Consider the following 19,592-nt stretch of genomic DNA (forward strand, 5'->3'; position numbering starts at 1 on the left):
ATTGGTCTGGTCTAGTACAGCTGAGAGCTCACCAGAGACGTCATGGTGAAGCCGATGACCTCGATGCAGCCGTCGTCATGTCGCTGAGGTTCAAAGTCCTGATGCTCACTGGGGTGACCCCACGGCATGGTGCCGGCACAGTACCTGCAGCAGACAGATGTTACTTTCACTTAAGTAAAGGAAGAGTCAGTCCAAAGAGTAAAATTCAGTCATTATCTCCTCCACCCCATGCTGATGGAAAGTTAGACACCTGCAGACTTGGAATACAGCAGACGAGCTGCATGGACACATCTGATGTTTTTTTTTTGGTTGTTTTTCCGTTTAAGTCTCCAGTTACTTCAGTTGTTTAGCAGAATGCTGAAACGCTGTAACCCATCTTCACCCGGCTCTCCGTTAGCATAGAGATAATGACTGAACTTTCAGTTTTGGGTGAACTGTTCCTTTAATAGACTTTAGCAAACTAAACATTCCCTCTTCCAACAATTTGCAAAGATAAAATCTCGATGTCAGAATGTGTTTTTCCCTCCTGGCTCAGCGTACCTGGGGATGTTGAGGAACAGCAGACACTGCAGCTTCATGTCCTGGACTTTGGCCGTCAGGTCTGTCCCGTCACACTGAGGAGGGAGGAGAAACAGACCGGCTCAGGAATTCATACATGAACACAGTAATCTGCTGGAGAGGCAGCATCAAGGCTAGTGAGTATTGATTTAAATTACATTTCATAAAACAAATAATAGATGGTTATAATTTTTCACTGTATCAATTTTAATTCATATTCCTTCTGTAAGGACACAGGACTGTCCACAGACCAGAATTAGCCTCATAAAGCACTCTGTGTTTCTCTTCTGTTTCTTTTTCCATTTGAGGGATATAGGAGCTGATTTCCTCCAGACATGCAGTCGGTGTTCGAGCAGACCCACCTATTTTTTTTTCAGCAGCCTGTTCATTCTGCCATTTGCAGCATATGTGTCTGATGTATATTACTATATGAGCAGTCCGGTCTCCAGGATATAATGTTCGCAGTTAACGTTTCTGCAAACCACAGATACGTCCAAGGTCGACATCTGTACCAAACGTGGGAAATCTCACTCACATTACAAGTTTATTACCCGACTTTCACATCAGGAGGTGGAGGGGATGGAGGAGGCGTTTCAGGCCACACACCAAAAAAGGTATTTTAAGTTTAACTATGATGTTTTCTAACCCTAACCAAGTGGTTTTTATACCTAAACCTAACCAGAGCATAAGCACAGCGTTGTGACAAGAGAAATAGAAATAGAAAAATCAACCTAAAGAAACTTCAGCTTGAACTGATCTGTGGTTTTGCAGAAACTTCCAGTGACTGGGTGTCACTTTGTGTTGTAAAGCGGTGGGACATAAGATTGAAAACTGTTTTAATTCGGTCATCAACATCTGTGATTTAAGAACTGTAATATGGAAATATTAAGAGACATGTATGATGGGAAGAAAAATGCATAATGGCGACATGCCCTCACTCCAGACTCAAATACAGCAGCACTTTCAGTGTCCTTAAGCTCCAATTTATGACGCTCCACTTTCACATCTAGTGTCAGTCTTTAACGTGAAGGGCTCTGCCGGCAACCCCTGGCTGGACTTTCAAAATAAAGCCTGCTGACAGATCACACATTGACGTATTTTGACTTTTGGACCGTTATTAACGTTGTCAGACGGTCACAGTTTGGTTAGGTTTAGGAGAAGATCAAACTTTGGGTTAAGGTTAGGGTTACATAAGTGACGTAGACACCCTGTCTCAGACTTTTCTTGCTCTTTTTACGACTGCACTAGAGGGCGCTTGATGAAGTGATGCTAGAGGGGGAACTACAGCGTCAAATATAAGCGTAGCACTGCCGACCACACTACTGAGTTTAACGCGTTGGAAGAGAGAATGTGCTCTGGCACATCACAATTCATTTCTTCTCATTTGTTAGTCAAAACAACAGTTTTTTGTCTTTTTTTAAATTACGCTTAGGGACTAAATTGGCCTTTTCAGAAAGTGGTTACAGACTCTCCACCTCCCTGCACTCACATTTTGAGGGTCAATTATTTGCCTAAAAAAAGATACAAAACACAGAGTCAACTATGTTAAAGACTGATTTGATTGCTTGCAAATTTCTACAGTTAATATGATAATATGGTTGTCACGAATTTGTTTGACTAAGATAATCATGTCGCTGATATCGTGACGGCTGTATTATGAATGCATGAACGCACGGGTGGATGTGCGTACGAGGTCGGCTCGTCGCAGCGACTGTGAATTTGTTCTTGTCCGTCTCTACTCACCACCACTTTGATGTGCTTGGCGAGGTCTTTGGAGCTCCCGCTCAGGAAATCTGAGAAGGCTGTCTGAAACACACACACACACACACAAACACACACACACACACACACACACACACACACACACAAACATATTACAAACACTTTAATGTGTGTAACGAGTTAACAGAACAGAGCAGTGAGGACACACTTACCCCTGCATAGAACATCTTATTCCTGAAGCGGCTGTTAAACTTCTCTGGGTTCGCCTCTGAAAAGACAAACAGAAAAATACGGCTGCTTCAGGACAAACGTTTTACATTAAATCGGTTAGTGACCTGAATAAAAACCCATTTACTGCCAGGAGGAAGTGGACACACTGTGGTCAGGGTAAATTTAGCTCGCTTACATTTCCATCCATCATCTGGTTTCTCAGGTTCATTATATGAGGCTTTAATTAGATTAGATTACATTTTCATTGATCCCTGTTGAGTAATCTGAGCAGCAGAGGAGAGGATGCAGATAAGAATAGAATAAATATGATCACTGAAGATAACTGGGTCATCCCCTGCCAACTCACTTTTCCTCAGTGAGGTCCAGATACTAAACTGGTACGACTTTTTGTGATGATAATGTCTCATCATTCGAAGTGAGAAGGGACGATGTCCTCTGACAGAGCCAGAAGGACTGGATTGTGTCCACTATGTCCTGACTTCAAATTGTCTGATAATAATCGCGAGGTCTGTGCATTTCATCATCATTGTTATTGTTCTTGTTCCTCTTCTATTTATTATTATCATCATTATGATCATATCTTTAGTATCATCAATATTAATATTTCAATTATTAAAGTTGTTATTATTGTTGTGGCTTCTCTACCCCTCTACTTAATGTGTCTGAAAATGAAATCATCTTGGTTTTATCAAACTTAATGTTTAGGACTACATGCTACAATCCCAGTTGTGGAGACATTGGTACAGCTGTCTCTCTGGAAGTTTTTATAAGTTTGAAATGTTTTTGTTATTGTTCTGTTCGATCAGAGTTTGTTTGAGCGATGCTGCCTCTGACATCAGCTAATATGAACACAATGTCAATAATTAAGACAAATAAGGAGACAGATGAGTTTGAAAACTCACAGTACGATATCATCACGATATAAAAAAAAAACTTGAACAATGTCCTTTAATAATAAATGTGATGCGTACAGCATTTATTATTTGTATACAGGTAGTTTTTACTTTTAATTTAAGGTACTTCTACTTTCCTTCTAAAAAATAAAAGTAGCCTGCCAAGGCCTACGCATGTGTAAAAAGTAGCCATTGGACTATTTACAATTACAAAACAACACCCTGTGGACAGCCGGCCTGCTTGCTCCACCTAAAGAGCCCAGAGTCACTCTTGCAGCGAAAAGCAGCCACGGAGGACGATTGAAGAAGTGTTACTACTACTCAATCACCGCCGAAAACGGACATTAACGGAGCATCTGTGTGACAGTTCGAGTCAAGCATTGAGAACAAAAGCTCAAGTAGAATAGGGCGGGTCTTATGGGAACGGGTCTGTCTTCTTGAGCAGTATGACTGCACCCTCTGCTGTTCAAACAGAACAATACATAGTAGAATTCATTCATACTGATTTCTCTGGTTAGATCCATGAACTCTAAGAGCATCATAGTCACATGATGGGTTAGATATCGTCACAGTCCCACGACGGTATCGCAGCATTTTTTTTTTATCGCGATTTTGCAAAATTCGGTATATTGTTACATCCCTAGTTTGACCATCAGCACAAAACACATGATCAAAGATAGAAAAATAAATCACAAAATCATTTCTTTTTAAAATCTAAACTCTATGTTCAACAGTGTAGTGCTGATGAGTCTGTTCTATAATCTGTCACATGGGACATCTGTTAGGGGGTGAGTGGACTCACCTCTGGATTCATGGAAGCCCAGTGTGACGTGAGCATCGAAGCCTAGACTGAAGTAGTTGTTGAAGACATCAATGGGGAGCTGAAACAGCAGAAATCATCAGGTGGTCAGAAACGTTTGAGAGCCCAGTGAATCAACTCTGAGTCAGTGATAAATGAGCGACCTTGTCCGTCTGATGTTCATCCCTGTCCTCCGGTCGGGCCTCTGGGTTCGCCTCCACGTTCAGGTTCCATCGGTCCAGCTGGACAATGTTTCCATCCTCGACATGTGAGAGGATCTTTGTTATGGGTTCATCAGTGTAACCCTGAGAGGAGACAGGAGGATACATTATTCATCTACTGACTGGAAACGTGCTTGACTTGGGATTAGGACTTGGGTCGGTACTCTGTGATGGGGGGAGCCAATCGCAGGAAAAATGTGAATTCTAGATAATGTTGCTTTAACGTTACAACAGTACAAGACATAAAGTTATGATGTTATCTTTGACTAAGTCTTCACGGCACAAACAAACATTATGTGACTGGGCGACCGTAAACAGCTCAAACCATCTGGACCTGGAGAGTTCGTGATGCTGCTTCCTTTGTATCACCATGAACCTTATGTATCACTACACAAATCACTTCCTGCCCTCCACCTGCAGTTTGTGCTGTAGCAGCAGACCGATGAGTAGAACTCACCCCTCCCCAGTTCAGAGTTCTGGCCAGGTCGTTACCGGTCCCCAGAGGAAGGATGGCCACGGGGGGCTGAGGACGGAGCTTCAGCTGGTCCAACACTGACAGGATCCAGCCCACCTGAACACACACACACATCATAAACATGCATTACTGTCATAGCCGAAAACAGCATTACTATTTTTTATTAGTTCAGTGATTTTTAAAAAAGATTGAAACATTTTGTCTGCTTGTTGCTTTAATGGGAAGTTGCTATAACACAAACAAAATAAACTGAGTATTGAAGGAGGAGACGAAGAAACAACAGTCAGAAAGGATTACACACTGTCTGATCTCCAGGTGCTTCACTGTGATGTAAATCACATGTTGGTGCTCTCTTAACCTGCCGATGTCAGCAGGAGATGTTTGTGAACAACATCACCAGACTCCCTTAACAAATGTGTCAGTTTAGTGAGTTGTTGAGTTGGAGACACTTTATAAACTGTGTGAAACTCTGTCTCTGACTAATTATTCATTATTTGTTCCTTCTTGTAAATTCAGCAAATGTTCTACATGAACTTCTTTCTTTGTGTAAAAACATGGTGTCTGTTTGTCTCAGTAATGGACGTGTTAATTTGCATACAGAGCAGCTGTGAACTGATGGACTGAGAGCTGAACACTGATCGATCACTCAGGACGGATGGTGATATCAGGTGTGAACAGGGACCTAGCTGACTGCTGAGTTTCATTCCAGGTTGTCAAGGGTAAACCAATATTAGTCTTTTGAATTGCATTAAACAGTGTTCGGCATTATTTAAGGCTGTGTGTGCTGTATAGGAGGCCCTCCCTCTCATATGTGGTGAATAATATTGGACTCACTGTCCCGTCTCCCCCACAGGCCAGGATCCTCAGGTTGGGCACTTTGGCATACAGCTCCAACCTGCAGGAAACACAAAGCAAAGCATGTACAGATTCAAACTGAGACAGAAATCCTCCTCCAGACCTGCAGAGCTGAGAGACTCTGGAAAGAACTGGATGGACTAGGAAGACTGGAGAGGTCTATGGCTTAAGCTTGATTTATGCTTCTGCGTTGAATCGATGCTGTACACACTGCATGACGTGCACCTCCCCAGAAATGTAACTGTGTTATATCAGGAATGTTTTTTCATTTGAAGAAATTGTTTATCAGTCCATATGATTTAAAGAAAGTGGAAATTATGGATGTATCAACCTTTAAACTTAAGTTTTCAACACAGGGATTTTCGGCCTTAAACCTTCGGCGACTGCAAGGAAATTAAAATTGAAATGTGTTTATTGCTGAAAACAACAGGCTCCCTTCCTCTCACTGACTGTGATAAGATTCATGGTAGATTAAAAAAAGAAAGATTATTCAAACGACTGGAGAAAGTTGTTCATGGTGGATCCACTAACTCTTTTGTTTCTGTTGTCTGTTTGTCTACTTGAGTAAAAACTGCAGTGATGTTGTGATGATTTCAGCTACTGTGTCAAATCTCTGACAGATTTATAATGAAGAGGTCATGTCAGACTTCAGTGAAGGTCGGTCCCGTGTCTCCTCGGTGATCCCTCCTCGCTCCCCCAAACACAAATATAAACAAAAACACCTGCGTCAGTGTGATTGATCTTACCCCTCTCTGGGTCCTCCCTTTGTCAGGTCAAACACCTGTCGAGGGTTCAGGTACCACATGAAAGACTGGATGATTTTGGCTCCCTGAAGGAGGAATAACAAAAAACAGTACAAACTGATTGAGCAATACAACAAAGACGAAGTGTGGCGTCGACACCTCGTTGGACATTATCCAGTACATATTTTATTGGTGGTCAACCCGAACATCTTTATCCTATGAGAATATACAATCCAAAAGTAATAATGAGAGGCGGCAGTCCAAAAGTGTGCAAAGCATTCACTGCTGCTTGTAAAGGTTAATGCTTTAGTGCACAGTAATGATTTATTGGGTGTATCAATATGTTGATCAGCTCCTCTCCCCTCACATCCTTAAAGAGGACACCGTAAATATTACAACCCGAGGACGTGAACCTGACACCACACTGACACTGCCGGGACCAACCTCCCTTATGGGGACCAGTTATGCCCTCAACAAGTAGGAACATTAAACTACCTGGTTTCCTCCACTCTTTGGGTTCACAAACACCAGCAGAGGCTTCATGAGCTGAGAGGGAAGAGGCTTCACCAGGAAGGGCTTCCAGCGGCCATCTTGGAGCTGAAAGACAAAGCAGAGTAGAAACTTTCAGGAGAACGACAGATTTACAAGTGTGTTGTGATGCTATCTGCCTCATAACCTTACAATACAAAGAAGACAAGGTACAAACATCTTTAGTGCAAATATAAAAACATATATATTGAAAAGATTATAAATATGGTGCAAACCAGTCGTACACAATGCCGTGAATGTAAACAGGTTAACACTATCCCAAAAAATGTACACAGGTTTTGTCCAAGATATTACATCAAGTATGAAGTATTGTTAAGTATAACATTAATTATGACCAGTGTTTGGTAGCATTACTTTTGAAAGTAACTTGTGACAAGTAATGAGATTACTTGTTTGTAAACAAGACAAAATAACTTATTACTTGAATTGAAAAACTAACGTGTGATGTTTCTCATTACAACAAGTACTTCAACACTGGTATTGACCCTTGTTTTCAGTAAGCAAGAGTTCATTATTGTTTTCTGTGGCGAGACAGTAATCCAGAGGGAGGATGACTGAATGAACAAAGCAGAACAGAACTGAGACTCTCAGCACCGCACGTCTCTGATCGTACTGTCAACTCCTCACCTCTGCTCCCTTTTTGCTTGACTTGTTGCATTTCAGCGACGTCCTTTTCTTCTTTTTACTGGACTTTAAAGATGTCTGCAGACAGGAAGACAAACACATCAGCATCAGTGGCTGTATGAATGACTGAGTGTGAGTGTGTGTGTGAGAGTGAGTGTGAGTGTGTGAGAGTGAGTGTGAGTGTGTGAGTGGATGTGTGTGTGTGTGTGTGTGTGTGTGTGTGTGTGTGTGTGTGTGTGTGTGTACCTGTGTTCTGCGGACCCTGATGATCCAGGTAGGAGGGATGATGACGGCAGCATGAGCTCCCAGTGAGCAGCACTCCTCTATCTGCTGCAGCATGAAGCACGTCACCTTGTTGTGATACTGAAACACAAACAGGAAGTGACCTCATATTGAAAGAATCACCTGGTGATTACTTCCTGTTTGTATTTTGATGCCTTTGAGAAAAGAGTACAAGTGTTGGTTTGATATGACTCGTCTCTGTTGTGCAATTTAGGGACTGAAAAAAAAACAAGGACTTCAGATTAAAAAGATTAAACCAAAAATTGTTGAGAAATGTGGCCAAAGAAGCGTAGAAGTATATTTTTACATGTTACAGTGAGAATAGAAATCTAAACATATCAAGAAATTAAAAGAAAAGTATGAATACAGAATCATGACAAAGAAAATGTAAATAAAAATAGAATTTAAAGAATCAACAAGATAAAAAATACACATGCTTTATAATATTTAACAATACATATAGAAAATAAGAAATATGTAAAAAAAAAAAAAAAAAAAGCATCATACTACACTATATAACTTGGCATAAATTATATTAAATAATATTTGAAATAAACAATAATTGAAATGCACAGTTTAAATGCCAGAGTATGATAAAGTGATTCCAGAGTGAACTCTTGAGTGTTTCAGCTGCTGTCAGCAGCATGTAACCTCATATAAACTGAAACTCTACACACGCACACAGTGATTCACAATGTATCTGATATTTCATGCAGATTCGCCTACTGTGAGCTTTAAATATGCAACTTTCTGATGTCTCTGAAAATGCAGGTTTCTGTTTTGGACCTAACAGCTGTGTGACTCACCGCCTGTTTGCACCACGAGCAGCTGATGGCAACAATCTCTTTGCTGTGAAATGAAAACTTCTGTTGAAATCCCTGTTGGTGATAAGAGACTCCATTAGCTCCGAGGCTCTGATCCTTTAAATAAAAAAGCTATGAGTGGTTGATGGAGGCTCACCTTCCCACACTGTCGACACTTCCCTGTCTGACGTCTCCTGTGGACCCAGTGGTGTCGCACAACGTTGGACTGAAAGACAACAATGCGTTCACAATGTGACATGACATTTGAAAGCAGTTTTTTATTTTCTGATAGCTGTGAACCTTTCACACTGAATATGCCCTGATCATCTTGTGGATAATAGCAGTTAATAAAAATAATGACGATGTTTATCCAAAATAAAATCACAAATTAAATGAGACTGACCTCTCGCACAACTCGAGATCCTGGTTCCCTAAACGACGGTTTGCACCTGAAATTAATCTGAACACAGAAAAGAGAAGGTGAGGAGAGAAAAACAAAAAAGTGGCAGAGTGAAGCTGTTAATCCAGAGACGATCCAGGGTTCACCTTCTCCAGCTGCTCCATGCACATGGTGTGGACTGATATCTTACATCCGGCACATTTCTTCCTTGCCACTGACTTTTGCTGCAGATAATAACAACAGAATTACTGGCTTAGTTTCTGAGTGAAAGAGAGGCTTACTTTAATAACACTCTCCTCCACAGTGTACTGACCATAGGGGGCGCTGTGACTCACCAGTGATTTAGCAATGCAGTACTGCTCTCCAACATAACAGAAATCTCCAGAGCCGCTGGTCTCAAACCAGATGTGGTCGCCGAACAGGGCGTTGTCCTGTGACAGATAACAGTCATGCATCAAAACACTGCTACAGCAACAATCCTGCTCGAGTCTAATATTAAAATATAACATGAACAAAATACAAACCTAAATATAAACATACAAACATCAATTTAATAAATAATCTTAAATATTTGCTTTCAAAAGAAAACAAAGTATGAAAAGAAAAACAGTATGTTTGAGTTAACTTTGCTCGTAGTGCAACAAGAGTAACAAGACAACATGAAGCCTGCAGCTCCTCCAGTTAGTTAGAAGTGAAGAAGCCTCCTGGATGAGAGGTGAAACGTCTTCAGCAAACTGAAACAAGTCCAGCTGACTACGATACAGCACTTAGAATTACCCTGACCTGGATGACTGAGACCCTTCATCAACAAGACAACATACAACAAAGCATGCCAGGAATTAAACCATTATATTAAAAACAAAAATAAAAATAGCACAAATACTGTAAATATAGAAATTACCAATCAAGAGTCAAAAAGCATCTGAGAATATATTAAAAATAAAGTCTGAATGTCGTCACACAGGGCGTTTCTTCAAAGAGACAATAATCAGAGCCGTTTGGTGAGCCTGAACTTTATTAATAAGCAGAGGTGGGAATGAAGTACAACTACTTAGTCACTGTACTTCAGTACTTTTTTGAGTTTGTTTACAAATGATGAAAAGTGACTCACAGTCCAGTCGACGCTGCTGTTGGGCTCCTGCAGCTGCTCCGTCTGTCCTGAAGCCGTCACGTTGGGCTGAGCCGCCGCGTGCTGCAGCCCTGACTTCGCAATGGCTTTCCTGAAAGAACAAGAAGACAAAAGACCTTTAAAGAAAACAGACGGGCATCTTTCTCTCTTCTTTCTTATCTGGTGTAAACCTCACCTGCAAAAAATGTATGTAGAACTGAAACTACCAAAATCAAATCAAAAACCAAAAAATAATCCATAATTATCTGTTATGTTTTATTGTAATGTATGATCTCCCTCTTTGTGCTCTCCTTAACTGAACTGTTAAGAAGTTGATCAGAATATTTCAGGAGACGCAGACGGACAAACTGCGCCGTACACTTTGTTGTGAAATCAGGAAGCCAAAAGCTAAAACAAACCCACACACACACACACACACACACACACACACACACGCATCCAATGAGTAACCATAGCAACACTCAGTGAGTCATGTCATCATTAGCACGAGCTGCTAATGAGCTCCATCTCCATGGAGGACGTTTGCGTCTGCAGCAGAATCTCAGACATGTTTTAACGTATTCATATTTATGTCGAGTGCCTCGTGCTTCCTACGCGCTGCAGGATGTGTCGTCTGTCTCTGAAATTGTTCAACTGTCTATCCGTTATCTTTGGGCTAAATCCCTGCACTCACTGTGGATAAGCCCCATGTCACAGGATTGTCTCAAACCCGATATCTGAGGGAGATATAAGATGTTTCCCACAGTCACTGGAGGACTGGCCTATGACAATAATGATTGGACGACTAATTATTCACAGGACCTGGACGTGCGCCTCCTTTTCAAGATATGGTGACAGGATGTTGCTGCATATGAAGATGTCATATGGGTTGTGGAACGAGACAGGAAAATATGACTTTATGAGGGGCATGAATATAAGGATGAGGTGGACATTGATTTCCATGTGAGTGTTAATGTGAGTGTTTTGTTGAGAATAACAGCAGCTACCAGTTACTCGGCACACAAATAGGACTTAAAAAGACTTGAAAAAAATGTGAATTTATCCTAAAGACTCTTTAGTGAAATAAACCCACAGTCACACCAGCAACCACTAACATTCAGACAAACTCTTGTAACTTGAGCCGTCATGGAGGTCAGGGACTACATACAGCAAGAAGCCACTCCAGCTCTCCACGTTGGAGTTGTAGCCGTGGGGCCCCAGTGGGCTGAGGGCTCCGGGGCCCCTGTAGAAGGCCGGGTGGTTGAGGTAGTAGACTGAGTTCTTGCGGCTGGGCAGCGGTGGGCCTCTTCCTGGCCAGGGGCTCCCGGCCTTGGAGATGGTAGAGATCCTCCTCCTTTTTCTCTGGCTGGAGGCACGATAGCGGCTGTAGGGAGCAAAGTCTCCCACGTAAACCTGAGAGGAGTTCCTGCGGAGGCAGCGAGGGGCCCTGATGAGGGGTCGTGATGTTGACGGAGGCTGGGGAGTTTTTCTCATCACCTCCAGGGCGGTGGAGGTGGAGGGGGCGCAGACACTCTGATCAGGAGACCAGGAGGTGTCCTCCTCCTCCTCCTCCTCGGCCAGCTGTTCTGCCTCAGACAGCTCACCGTCTTCTGATTGGCTGTCGTTGGCAGTGGAGTAATCGCTACCGTCATCGTCTCCATCTGAGTGGAGGCTGCTGGAACGTGAAAACATTCTCCTGTTGTTGGTCCCGCCCCTCATCTCCACCTGCTGTTCTCCGGCCAGTAGCCCCAACCCCACACCGTCGTCCTCGTCCTCCTCTGCCATCTGGATTAGACTGGCCAGCAGCATGGACGGCCCCAGCAGGTGGGCGTCGATGGTGCGCAGCTTCCCAACCTTCTTCCTGCGAACGGCGAACCTCGGGTTCAGGTTGGGGGTGGTGGTGCTGGAACGCCTGCGAGTGTGTCCCGCCCACCTGTTGCATCTGGGTGTCTTAGCCAAACGCCCCCCTCCTGCACAGGGCAACGCCCCCGGCAGCTGCACACTGGAGCGCCGCCGCTGGGTCAGGGTGGAGGAAGGAAGCCCGACACTGGACCTGCGACGGGCCTTGCTGGTTGGGACAGCCACGCTGGGCCTCCGCTGGCGGCAGGATGCGACCTCGACATCAGCCTGCAGAGCAGCTTCCTTCCTCTTAAAGTGACGGCGGAAAAAGGTGTCCATGTTGGACGGAGAGAGGAGGTCCACTTCTCAAATACTCCTCCTCTCTGCTGTTAGGCGTAAAAAGTTGTTAGAGTGCAGACAGATCCAACCAGAAGCTGATGCTGAGAGGAAGCACTGACAACCAGGAACATAAACTATATCCTCATCTATCTACGCTACAGTTTTATTCAACCAAAACTAGAACTAGTTTTCAGACTTATGGAGAGCTGAAGTCAAAGTTTGACTGTTCCAGGTGGAAAAAAAAAACAAAAACGTCATTTTAGACATTTGTAATAATTCTGACAAGTAGAAATCCAACAGTATGTCTTCTTTTCGCTCAGATTTTGAAAATCTATGTCATGCTTTTAGCGTGCTGTGTGATGTGCAAGGGGCGGGGCAGCTCGCTCAGAGACATTCAGCTTTAAAGTCTGAAACTTAAATAAAGTCGATGTGGACAATTCTCAAGTGCAACAAGTCTTCAACACGTGAGGACGGAAACACGAGCGATCTTTAAAAGAGCACTCAGAGCATCGTCTGTATCGAGGGTTAAAAGTGCAAAAAGGAAATTAAAGGCAACTGAATTTAAAAGATTATTTTAAGACACTATGAGGAATAATCAAGCCATAACTAAACTTAAAAACAAAAAGGAAATTGATTTCCTATAAAATATTAAGTTAATTGAGTGAGTAAATGAAATAAGTAAAATTTAAAATGCAAAAGCTTTGAGCAAAACTCAAACTGAGAGCTTAAATTGTAAAGATGAAACCGTACATGGTAATGCAAATAAGACGAGGGAATCAAATGTGAGACTCAAAACGGGGAATAGAAAAGCTACAGTTGTCATGGTGACGAGTATCAATGATTGATTTGAACAAAAACTGGAGGTTCCCCAGTAAACATGGCCATTTCCACTGTAGCTTCAAAACAAACAATCTGATAAATATTTATAAAATGTTTGACTTTAACCGACATGATTACCCATCAGCCCACAGACCTCGGCAAGGTAAACTTCACCAGCTGAAGACGAGTGTCTGCGGTTGGTTTACATAAGTAAACAGCAGCAGGACGGAGAGGACCAAGTTTTTAGACAGCAGAGAATAAAACTTAGGAGCGCGTCGGTGAGCTTTATGGACACGAATGAACCCAAGTTGTGATGACGTTTTGTATATTCTCACAGGAGCTGTAGTTTTTAAGTCCGTTAAAATCATAAAGATTTGAATTTCTCAGTGTGTTGAAAGAGCTGATGTGTCTCAGAACACAGAAACTCAACTCCAAAAACACGGTTTAAAGAAAAACCAATGAAAGAAATGCTGAGTAATAATTTGCAATGAGTTACAGAAGCCAGTGGAACGGACGCGAGACAGGAAGTGATGTCATGACTTCAGCTCTCTATAAAACTACTGGACCACCTCACTTTAATGTCACACAGACCATAAACACAAGTGGAAAATTCAAACACAAACAGGAGATGAAGTCAATTTCTGAAAGCTTGGATGTCTCACTGTGACAACAGGGTTTAAAGTTACCTTCACTGCAGGCCAGAGTTAATAAACATTAACACTAATAACATTTATTTATCAATTAAATAATCTATTTACATATTTGTATACGTGTTTATGTATGAATTATCTGGAAAAAATACAGAAAAATAAATACGGAAATAAAGAAACTTAAAAATGGATGAATGAATAAAAAATGGGAATTTGCCCCACTACCTCCCTTCACATTTACAGCCCTGGAAATTTAATTTGAGGGTAAAGAAATAGAAGAATTAATACAAAGGTAAATAAATACAGAAGCATATAAAAACAGAAATGTGAAATTATGTCACATTTATTTTTAATATAATTTATGGTGCTTTTAATAGCGTATGATTTATTTTCTCATTTATTAAGTGAGCCATTAATTCATGTATTTATTTTTGGGTTGCCATCCAGCATAAAATAAAAACAATTCATGAAGTGTAATAGTTGGTTCTGTGTGCCTCTGTACGCTTCTGGTTTAAGATTCTCTCCCCACCTCCCTACATTTGTATTTTGAGTGTAATCTGGTGACATAAAGAGACAAAAAACATACAATAAACAAAGTTAAAGACGAATTTGACGTGTAGGATTATTATTTCTTAAATTTTCTATAGATATTGCAAAAATATAATTATTGTGAGACATATTTGTTTGGTAAAAATCTGATATGGTGACAGCTTCAATATCATCAGTGCAGCCGCGGTGCTCCTTGTTGTAAAGACAAACAGGGCTTTGTGTTAAGTTGTGTCTTTGTTAAATATTATTGCTGTTCACTGGTGTGTGAAGTATCAGATCACTGCCTAACCTGACAGCCACACACACATGAATTATAAAACAGTCAGAGGAAGAGGGGGGGTCCTCTCCACAGGGGGAGCAGCACGACGACAGGAAGGAACAATAATTAAAGCAACAGCTACCTGCTGCCTGCTCACCGTCTAAACAAAAACATTACACCAGTAATTAGCCTGTGACGAGCAGAAACGGCACAAACAAGATCATGTCTTTCACCTACAGCTGCAAGCCAGTTAATATCCAGTGGATCTAGTTTTTAAATGTGTCCAGAACTTAGAGATATTCGGTTTATATTGTACAAGAAGGAAATCCTCGTGTTGAGAGAAAAAGAACGTCCTCAGACTGTTTAGTGGGTTTGGGTTGGTTCAGCAGATGAAAACAGCCTCTTGGTTTACAGCGATGTTCATTAACGTGAGCATTGTCCCTGTTAAAAAACTCATGAATAAAACCAAAGTCTCCGTGCAGCACACTGCGGTTAGCCTGAGCCCTGCTGTATTTTAGATCACTGGGTCAAATGACAACAGCTTAGCTGCAGGATGTGACGTGGGCAGCACTCCAACACCAGATTAGTGACACACTGCAGGGAAACCTCTCTGTTTGTAGGACTTCCTCCTCACTTTCACTGTGCAGCCTCACCTGTTACCTGTCTGAGCAGCAGCCAGTCAGTTATCAGGTTACCGCCTGATCAGAGGCCGGCTGACGTCCAACAGCTTACTGTAACATTCATCAGCAGGTAACCTGACGCTTAGCAACAAGTCCTCCAATACTTCACTCTGGTACAACAGCAGCGCTAAATACACCACACTTCTGTTGTAATCTGTTCTGGAGGTACAACAACCAACCGCTTTCATTATCAATTAATCTGCAGATTATTTGATGCTCCAATAGAAGAGTTTTAAATAGTAGAAATCGAACTTAGGCATGGAAATTTAGCTTTTGGTGTTAAAATATTTCAGGTTTGGTCATTCAATTTTCTTTTTTAGAAATAGGTATAAACTAGAAGTAGAGTGCATACCTCCGCCAAGGCCCAACAGTCTCCTTTGATTCAACAAACCTCATCTACTGTCAAATACATCATTAAATCTGCTAGACCCAGGTTTTTATCTGGATCCGCATCAATTTGTACTCACTCATAGATACCAGTCACTGAAATAAACCTGACTTTTTTCATCAAGATCCATGCATTATTCTCTAGGAAATTAATGAAAATGTTGCAATGTTAAAGAAAGTGAGAAACTGTCTCTTCATCTGCTCTGCACTATAAAGTTAATGGGTCAATTCTCGTGACGAGCGGTGTCACGATTCTCCAAATCCACAATTTGACTTAGTTTCAATTTAAACATTTTTCATGGGCTTTGCTATTTTTAGATATATAAAATATGGTGTGTAGTCAATGTGGAGACAAAATGTTCTGATCCAGTCTGAACTGTCATGAATCACACATGATGTTTGACAGTCTGTCATCAGACTAATGAAACATCAGACTGTGACGTCATTATAAAGACGTCACAGCCGACGGCGTCGTCAGTGACGTCACAGCCGACGGCGTCGTCAGTGACGTCACAGCCGACGGCGTCGTCAGTGACGTCACAGCCGACGGCGTCGTCAGTGACGTCACAGCCGACGGCGTCGTCAGTGACGTCACAGCCGACGGCGTCGTTAGTGACGTCACAGCCGACGGCATCGTTAGTGACGTTGTCTTCTAACTTAAACACTGTAGAGCTGCTCCTGTATATCAGCAGCTCACAGAACTGAACCAGAACCAGAACTGCAGTTGTCAATATGAGCAGATTTATTGTGATTTATCTTTATTACGAGCTTTTCTGAGCCCAGTGGCTCCATGTTGGTGCTGGTTCTGGTGCTGATGAGACGATGTAGTTCACTGAGCGCTTTAACACAAAACTACTGAGGTTTGACTTTAATACAACAAACTGACAAACAGCATGTGTGTGATTCACGACCCAGTTCAACAGGATCAATAACTAATTGTCTCTCTTCAGACCAGACAAATGTTTTATAAGGTCCCGTGAGGGGAACCGGAAGGGGCGGGACTTCGGCTCTGTATCCGGTACAAACTGACAGTGTGGCGGACATGGATCTATTATAAGATATAAGATTATAAGATCTATTATAAGATATAAGATTATAAGATCTATATTATAAGATCTTATAAGATCTATTATAAGATTATATAATACATCCATGGTGGCGGAGAGTCTCACGAGATTTACGCGCCAAACGGAAGTGATACCCACATCCGGCTTGGGGAGTGTTTCTGTGTCGGACTCTCACAGTCTCATCTACAGTCACATCTACAGTCTCATCTACAGTCACATCTACAGTCTCATCTACAGTCACATCTACAGTCTCATCTACAGTCACATCTACAGTCTCATCTACAGTCACATCTACAGTCTCATCTACAGTCTCATCTACAGTCTCATCTACAGTCACATCTACAGTCTCATCTACAGTCTCATCTACAGTCACATCTACAGTCACATCTACAGTCACATCTACAGTCACATCTACAGTCTCATCTACAGTCTCATCTACAGTCTCATCTACAGTCACATCTACAGTCTCATCTACAGTCTCATCTACAGTCACATCTACAGTCACATCTACAGTCACATCTACAGTCTCATCTACAGTCTCATCTACAGCCGCAGGACAAAGTGTCTGTGACATAACTCACTCATCACTCGGCTCAGTGTCAACGACAGGGAAATAACCCGCATTAAAACACACTAATCTGTGGACAGGATGGCTGTAAATGATCTCGAGCTTCACTCTGTGGCCTATCTAACGTCACTCACAATTTATTGATTAATAGAAATCACCTGCAGGTCGGTCCGGAAGCGGAAGGAAGTCCGGACTTTGATGGGCCCTGCAACTAACATCTCTGAAACGTCTCCGACGCTGTCGGTATTAATTACTCTCGTAACAGTCGCTTGTTTGTCTTCTCGCACACTTCACAAGTGTCTGGAAGTGTAGCTGTAAGTTACCTGTAAGTTACCTGTCAGCTAGCTGCAGGTTACCCGTCAGCTAGCTGTAAGTTACCTGTAAGCTAGCTGTAGGTTACCCGTCAGCTAGCTGTAGGTTACCTGTCAGCTAGCTGTAGGTTACCTGTCAGCTAGCTGTAGGTTACCTGTCAGCTAGCTGTAAGTTACCTGTAAGCTAGCTGTAGGTTACCTGTCAGCTAGCTGTAGGTTACCCGTCAGCTAGCTGTAAGTTACCTGTAAGCTAGCTGTAGGTTACCTGTCAGCTAGCTGTAGGTTACCTGTCAGCTAGCTGTAAGTTACCTGTCAGCTAGCTGCAGGTTACCTGTAAGTTACCTGTCAGCTAGCTGCAGGTTACCCGTCAGCTAGCTGTAAGTTACCTGTAAGCTAGCTGTAGGTTACCTGTCAGCTAGCTGTAGGTTACCTGTCAGCTAGCTGTAAGTTACCTGTAAGCTAGCTGTAGGTTACCTGTCAGCTAGCTGTAGGTTACCCGTCAGCTAGCTGTAAGTTACCTGTAAGCTAGCTGTAGGTTACCTGTCAGCTAGCTGTAGGTTACCTGTCAGCTAGCTGTAGGTTACCTGTCAGCTAGCTGTAAGTTACCTGTAAGCTAGCTGCAGGTTACCTGTAAGTTACCTGTAAGCTAGCTGCAGGTTACCTGTAAGCTAGCTGTAAGTTAGCTGTAAGCTAGCTGTAAGTTACCTGTAAGTTAGCTGTAAGTTAGCTGTAAGCTAGCTGTAAGTTAGCTGTAAGCTAGCTGTGTCTTCTGAGCGTTCAGTGATTTCTCCTTCGGACGCGCGCCGGCGAGAGCAGTAGCCCCGCCCCTTCCGGTTTGCGTCATGGTGCGTTCGTGACGTCGCTGTAAATCTCTGTACGTTTGCGGCACGAAGAAGTTTAATGTCACGAGTCAAGAAGAAGAAGTCAGAAACTCGGATCCTCTTAGCTCAAGTTCACCGTATACACTTAGATGACGTCACAGCAGTATGGCGGCGCACATAGTGAACAATTACTCTTTAACTTTTCAATATTTTACTTCATATAATGTACATATACTTCATATATTTGATACAATATCATTTGTTTGTGAAACGTGCAGTAATACAATCTGTAGTTGTCATTTTAACTTGGATGCAGTTGATCTGTATGTGTCAGTAGCCGACTCCTCCTGTCTGTATTTAAGTGCCCTCCAGTGTTAAATCAGCTGCTGGAGTTGGAAATACCAACTTGGAAATTCCGACCTGAAACGCACCATTGTTGGATCAAACCTCAGTCTGGCAGTGAGGAGAAACCAATAATGTGTCAAGGCTCATAAATGATGTTTGTCAGTTTAAAAGACATCTTCATCTCGAGAAAGTCTGTTTGTCATCAAACTGATGAAATATAAGACTGAAAATACAGAATTATAGAGACACAGCCAACTCTGAAGCCTAATTTCTAATACTGGATTTTTTTCGTTTTATAGCTTGTGATATTATGTTTTCTTTGTATCTTCTTTGAATTTCTTCTTTTTAAAATACAGTTAATGAAAGTACAGGTGACGTTCTGCCTCCTCCTGACAGTGAAAACAGGCTGAATCTTTACGTCAGTGTAGAAACTTCAGCCACAGCAGCCTTCTCTGTCCCTGTGGCCCTCTAGCAACACTATCAGACAGTAAACACAGGCTGACGCTGCTCACCTGTAATGATGCTATTGTTAGTTTGGCAAACAGCAGCAGACTGATGAACAGCAGGTGATAAACCGCTGCAACATGTGGACAAACAGAGATAACTAATGAGCAGCAGCGGCAGTGTTGGTGCACTTCATCTGTCACAGTTCAGACCGCTGAGGGTAAATGTTACTGAAGCTGCTCGACACTAAT

At 42.2% G+C, this 19,592-nt stretch overlaps 1 protein-coding gene across 2 annotated transcripts in view; it reads right to left on the reverse strand.

The window, feature by feature from the left end:
* The window catches only part of dgkzb (diacylglycerol kinase, zeta b), a 58,220-nt gene that overhangs the window by 15,449 nt on the left and 23,179 nt on the right, over positions 1-19,592 (reverse strand). The window contains exons 1-19 of one of the 2 annotated variants that reach the window (XM_073471674.1): positions 11,432-12,540; positions 10,267-10,375; positions 9,491-9,586; positions 9,302-9,379; positions 9,159-9,215; positions 8,913-8,981; positions 8,759-8,830; positions 7,917-8,033; positions 7,674-7,748; positions 6,993-7,094; positions 6,501-6,583; positions 5,734-5,794; positions 4,882-4,995; positions 4,368-4,508; positions 4,207-4,285; positions 2,493-2,548; positions 2,302-2,364; positions 541-614; positions 33-144 (exon numbers count right to left, since the gene is read on the reverse strand). In XM_073471674.1, coding sequence (XP_073327775.1) covers positions 33-144; positions 541-614; positions 2,302-2,364; positions 2,493-2,548; positions 4,207-4,285; positions 4,368-4,508; positions 4,882-4,995; positions 5,734-5,794; positions 6,501-6,583; positions 6,993-7,094; positions 7,674-7,748; positions 7,917-8,033; positions 8,759-8,830; positions 8,913-8,981; positions 9,159-9,215; positions 9,302-9,379; positions 9,491-9,586; positions 10,267-10,375; positions 11,432-12,441 — 2,568 coding nt within the window. In that variant the 5' untranslated portion in view covers positions 12,442-12,540. Of the gene's footprint in view, positions 1-32; positions 145-540; positions 615-2,301; positions 2,365-2,492; positions 2,549-4,206; positions 4,286-4,367; positions 4,509-4,881; positions 4,996-5,733; positions 5,795-6,500; positions 6,584-6,992; positions 7,095-7,673; positions 7,749-7,916; positions 8,034-8,758; positions 8,831-8,912; positions 8,982-9,158; positions 9,216-9,301; positions 9,380-9,490; positions 9,587-10,266; positions 10,376-11,431; positions 12,541-19,592 lie in introns of those variants that run through there. The other variant, XM_073471675.1, reaches the window with a different exon arrangement.

The sequence above is a fragment of the Pagrus major genome, chromosome 8, assembly GCF_040436345.1.
Source record: "Pagrus major chromosome 8, Pma_NU_1.0".
Taxonomy (NCBI): domain Eukaryota; kingdom Metazoa; phylum Chordata; class Actinopteri; order Spariformes; family Sparidae; genus Pagrus; species Pagrus major.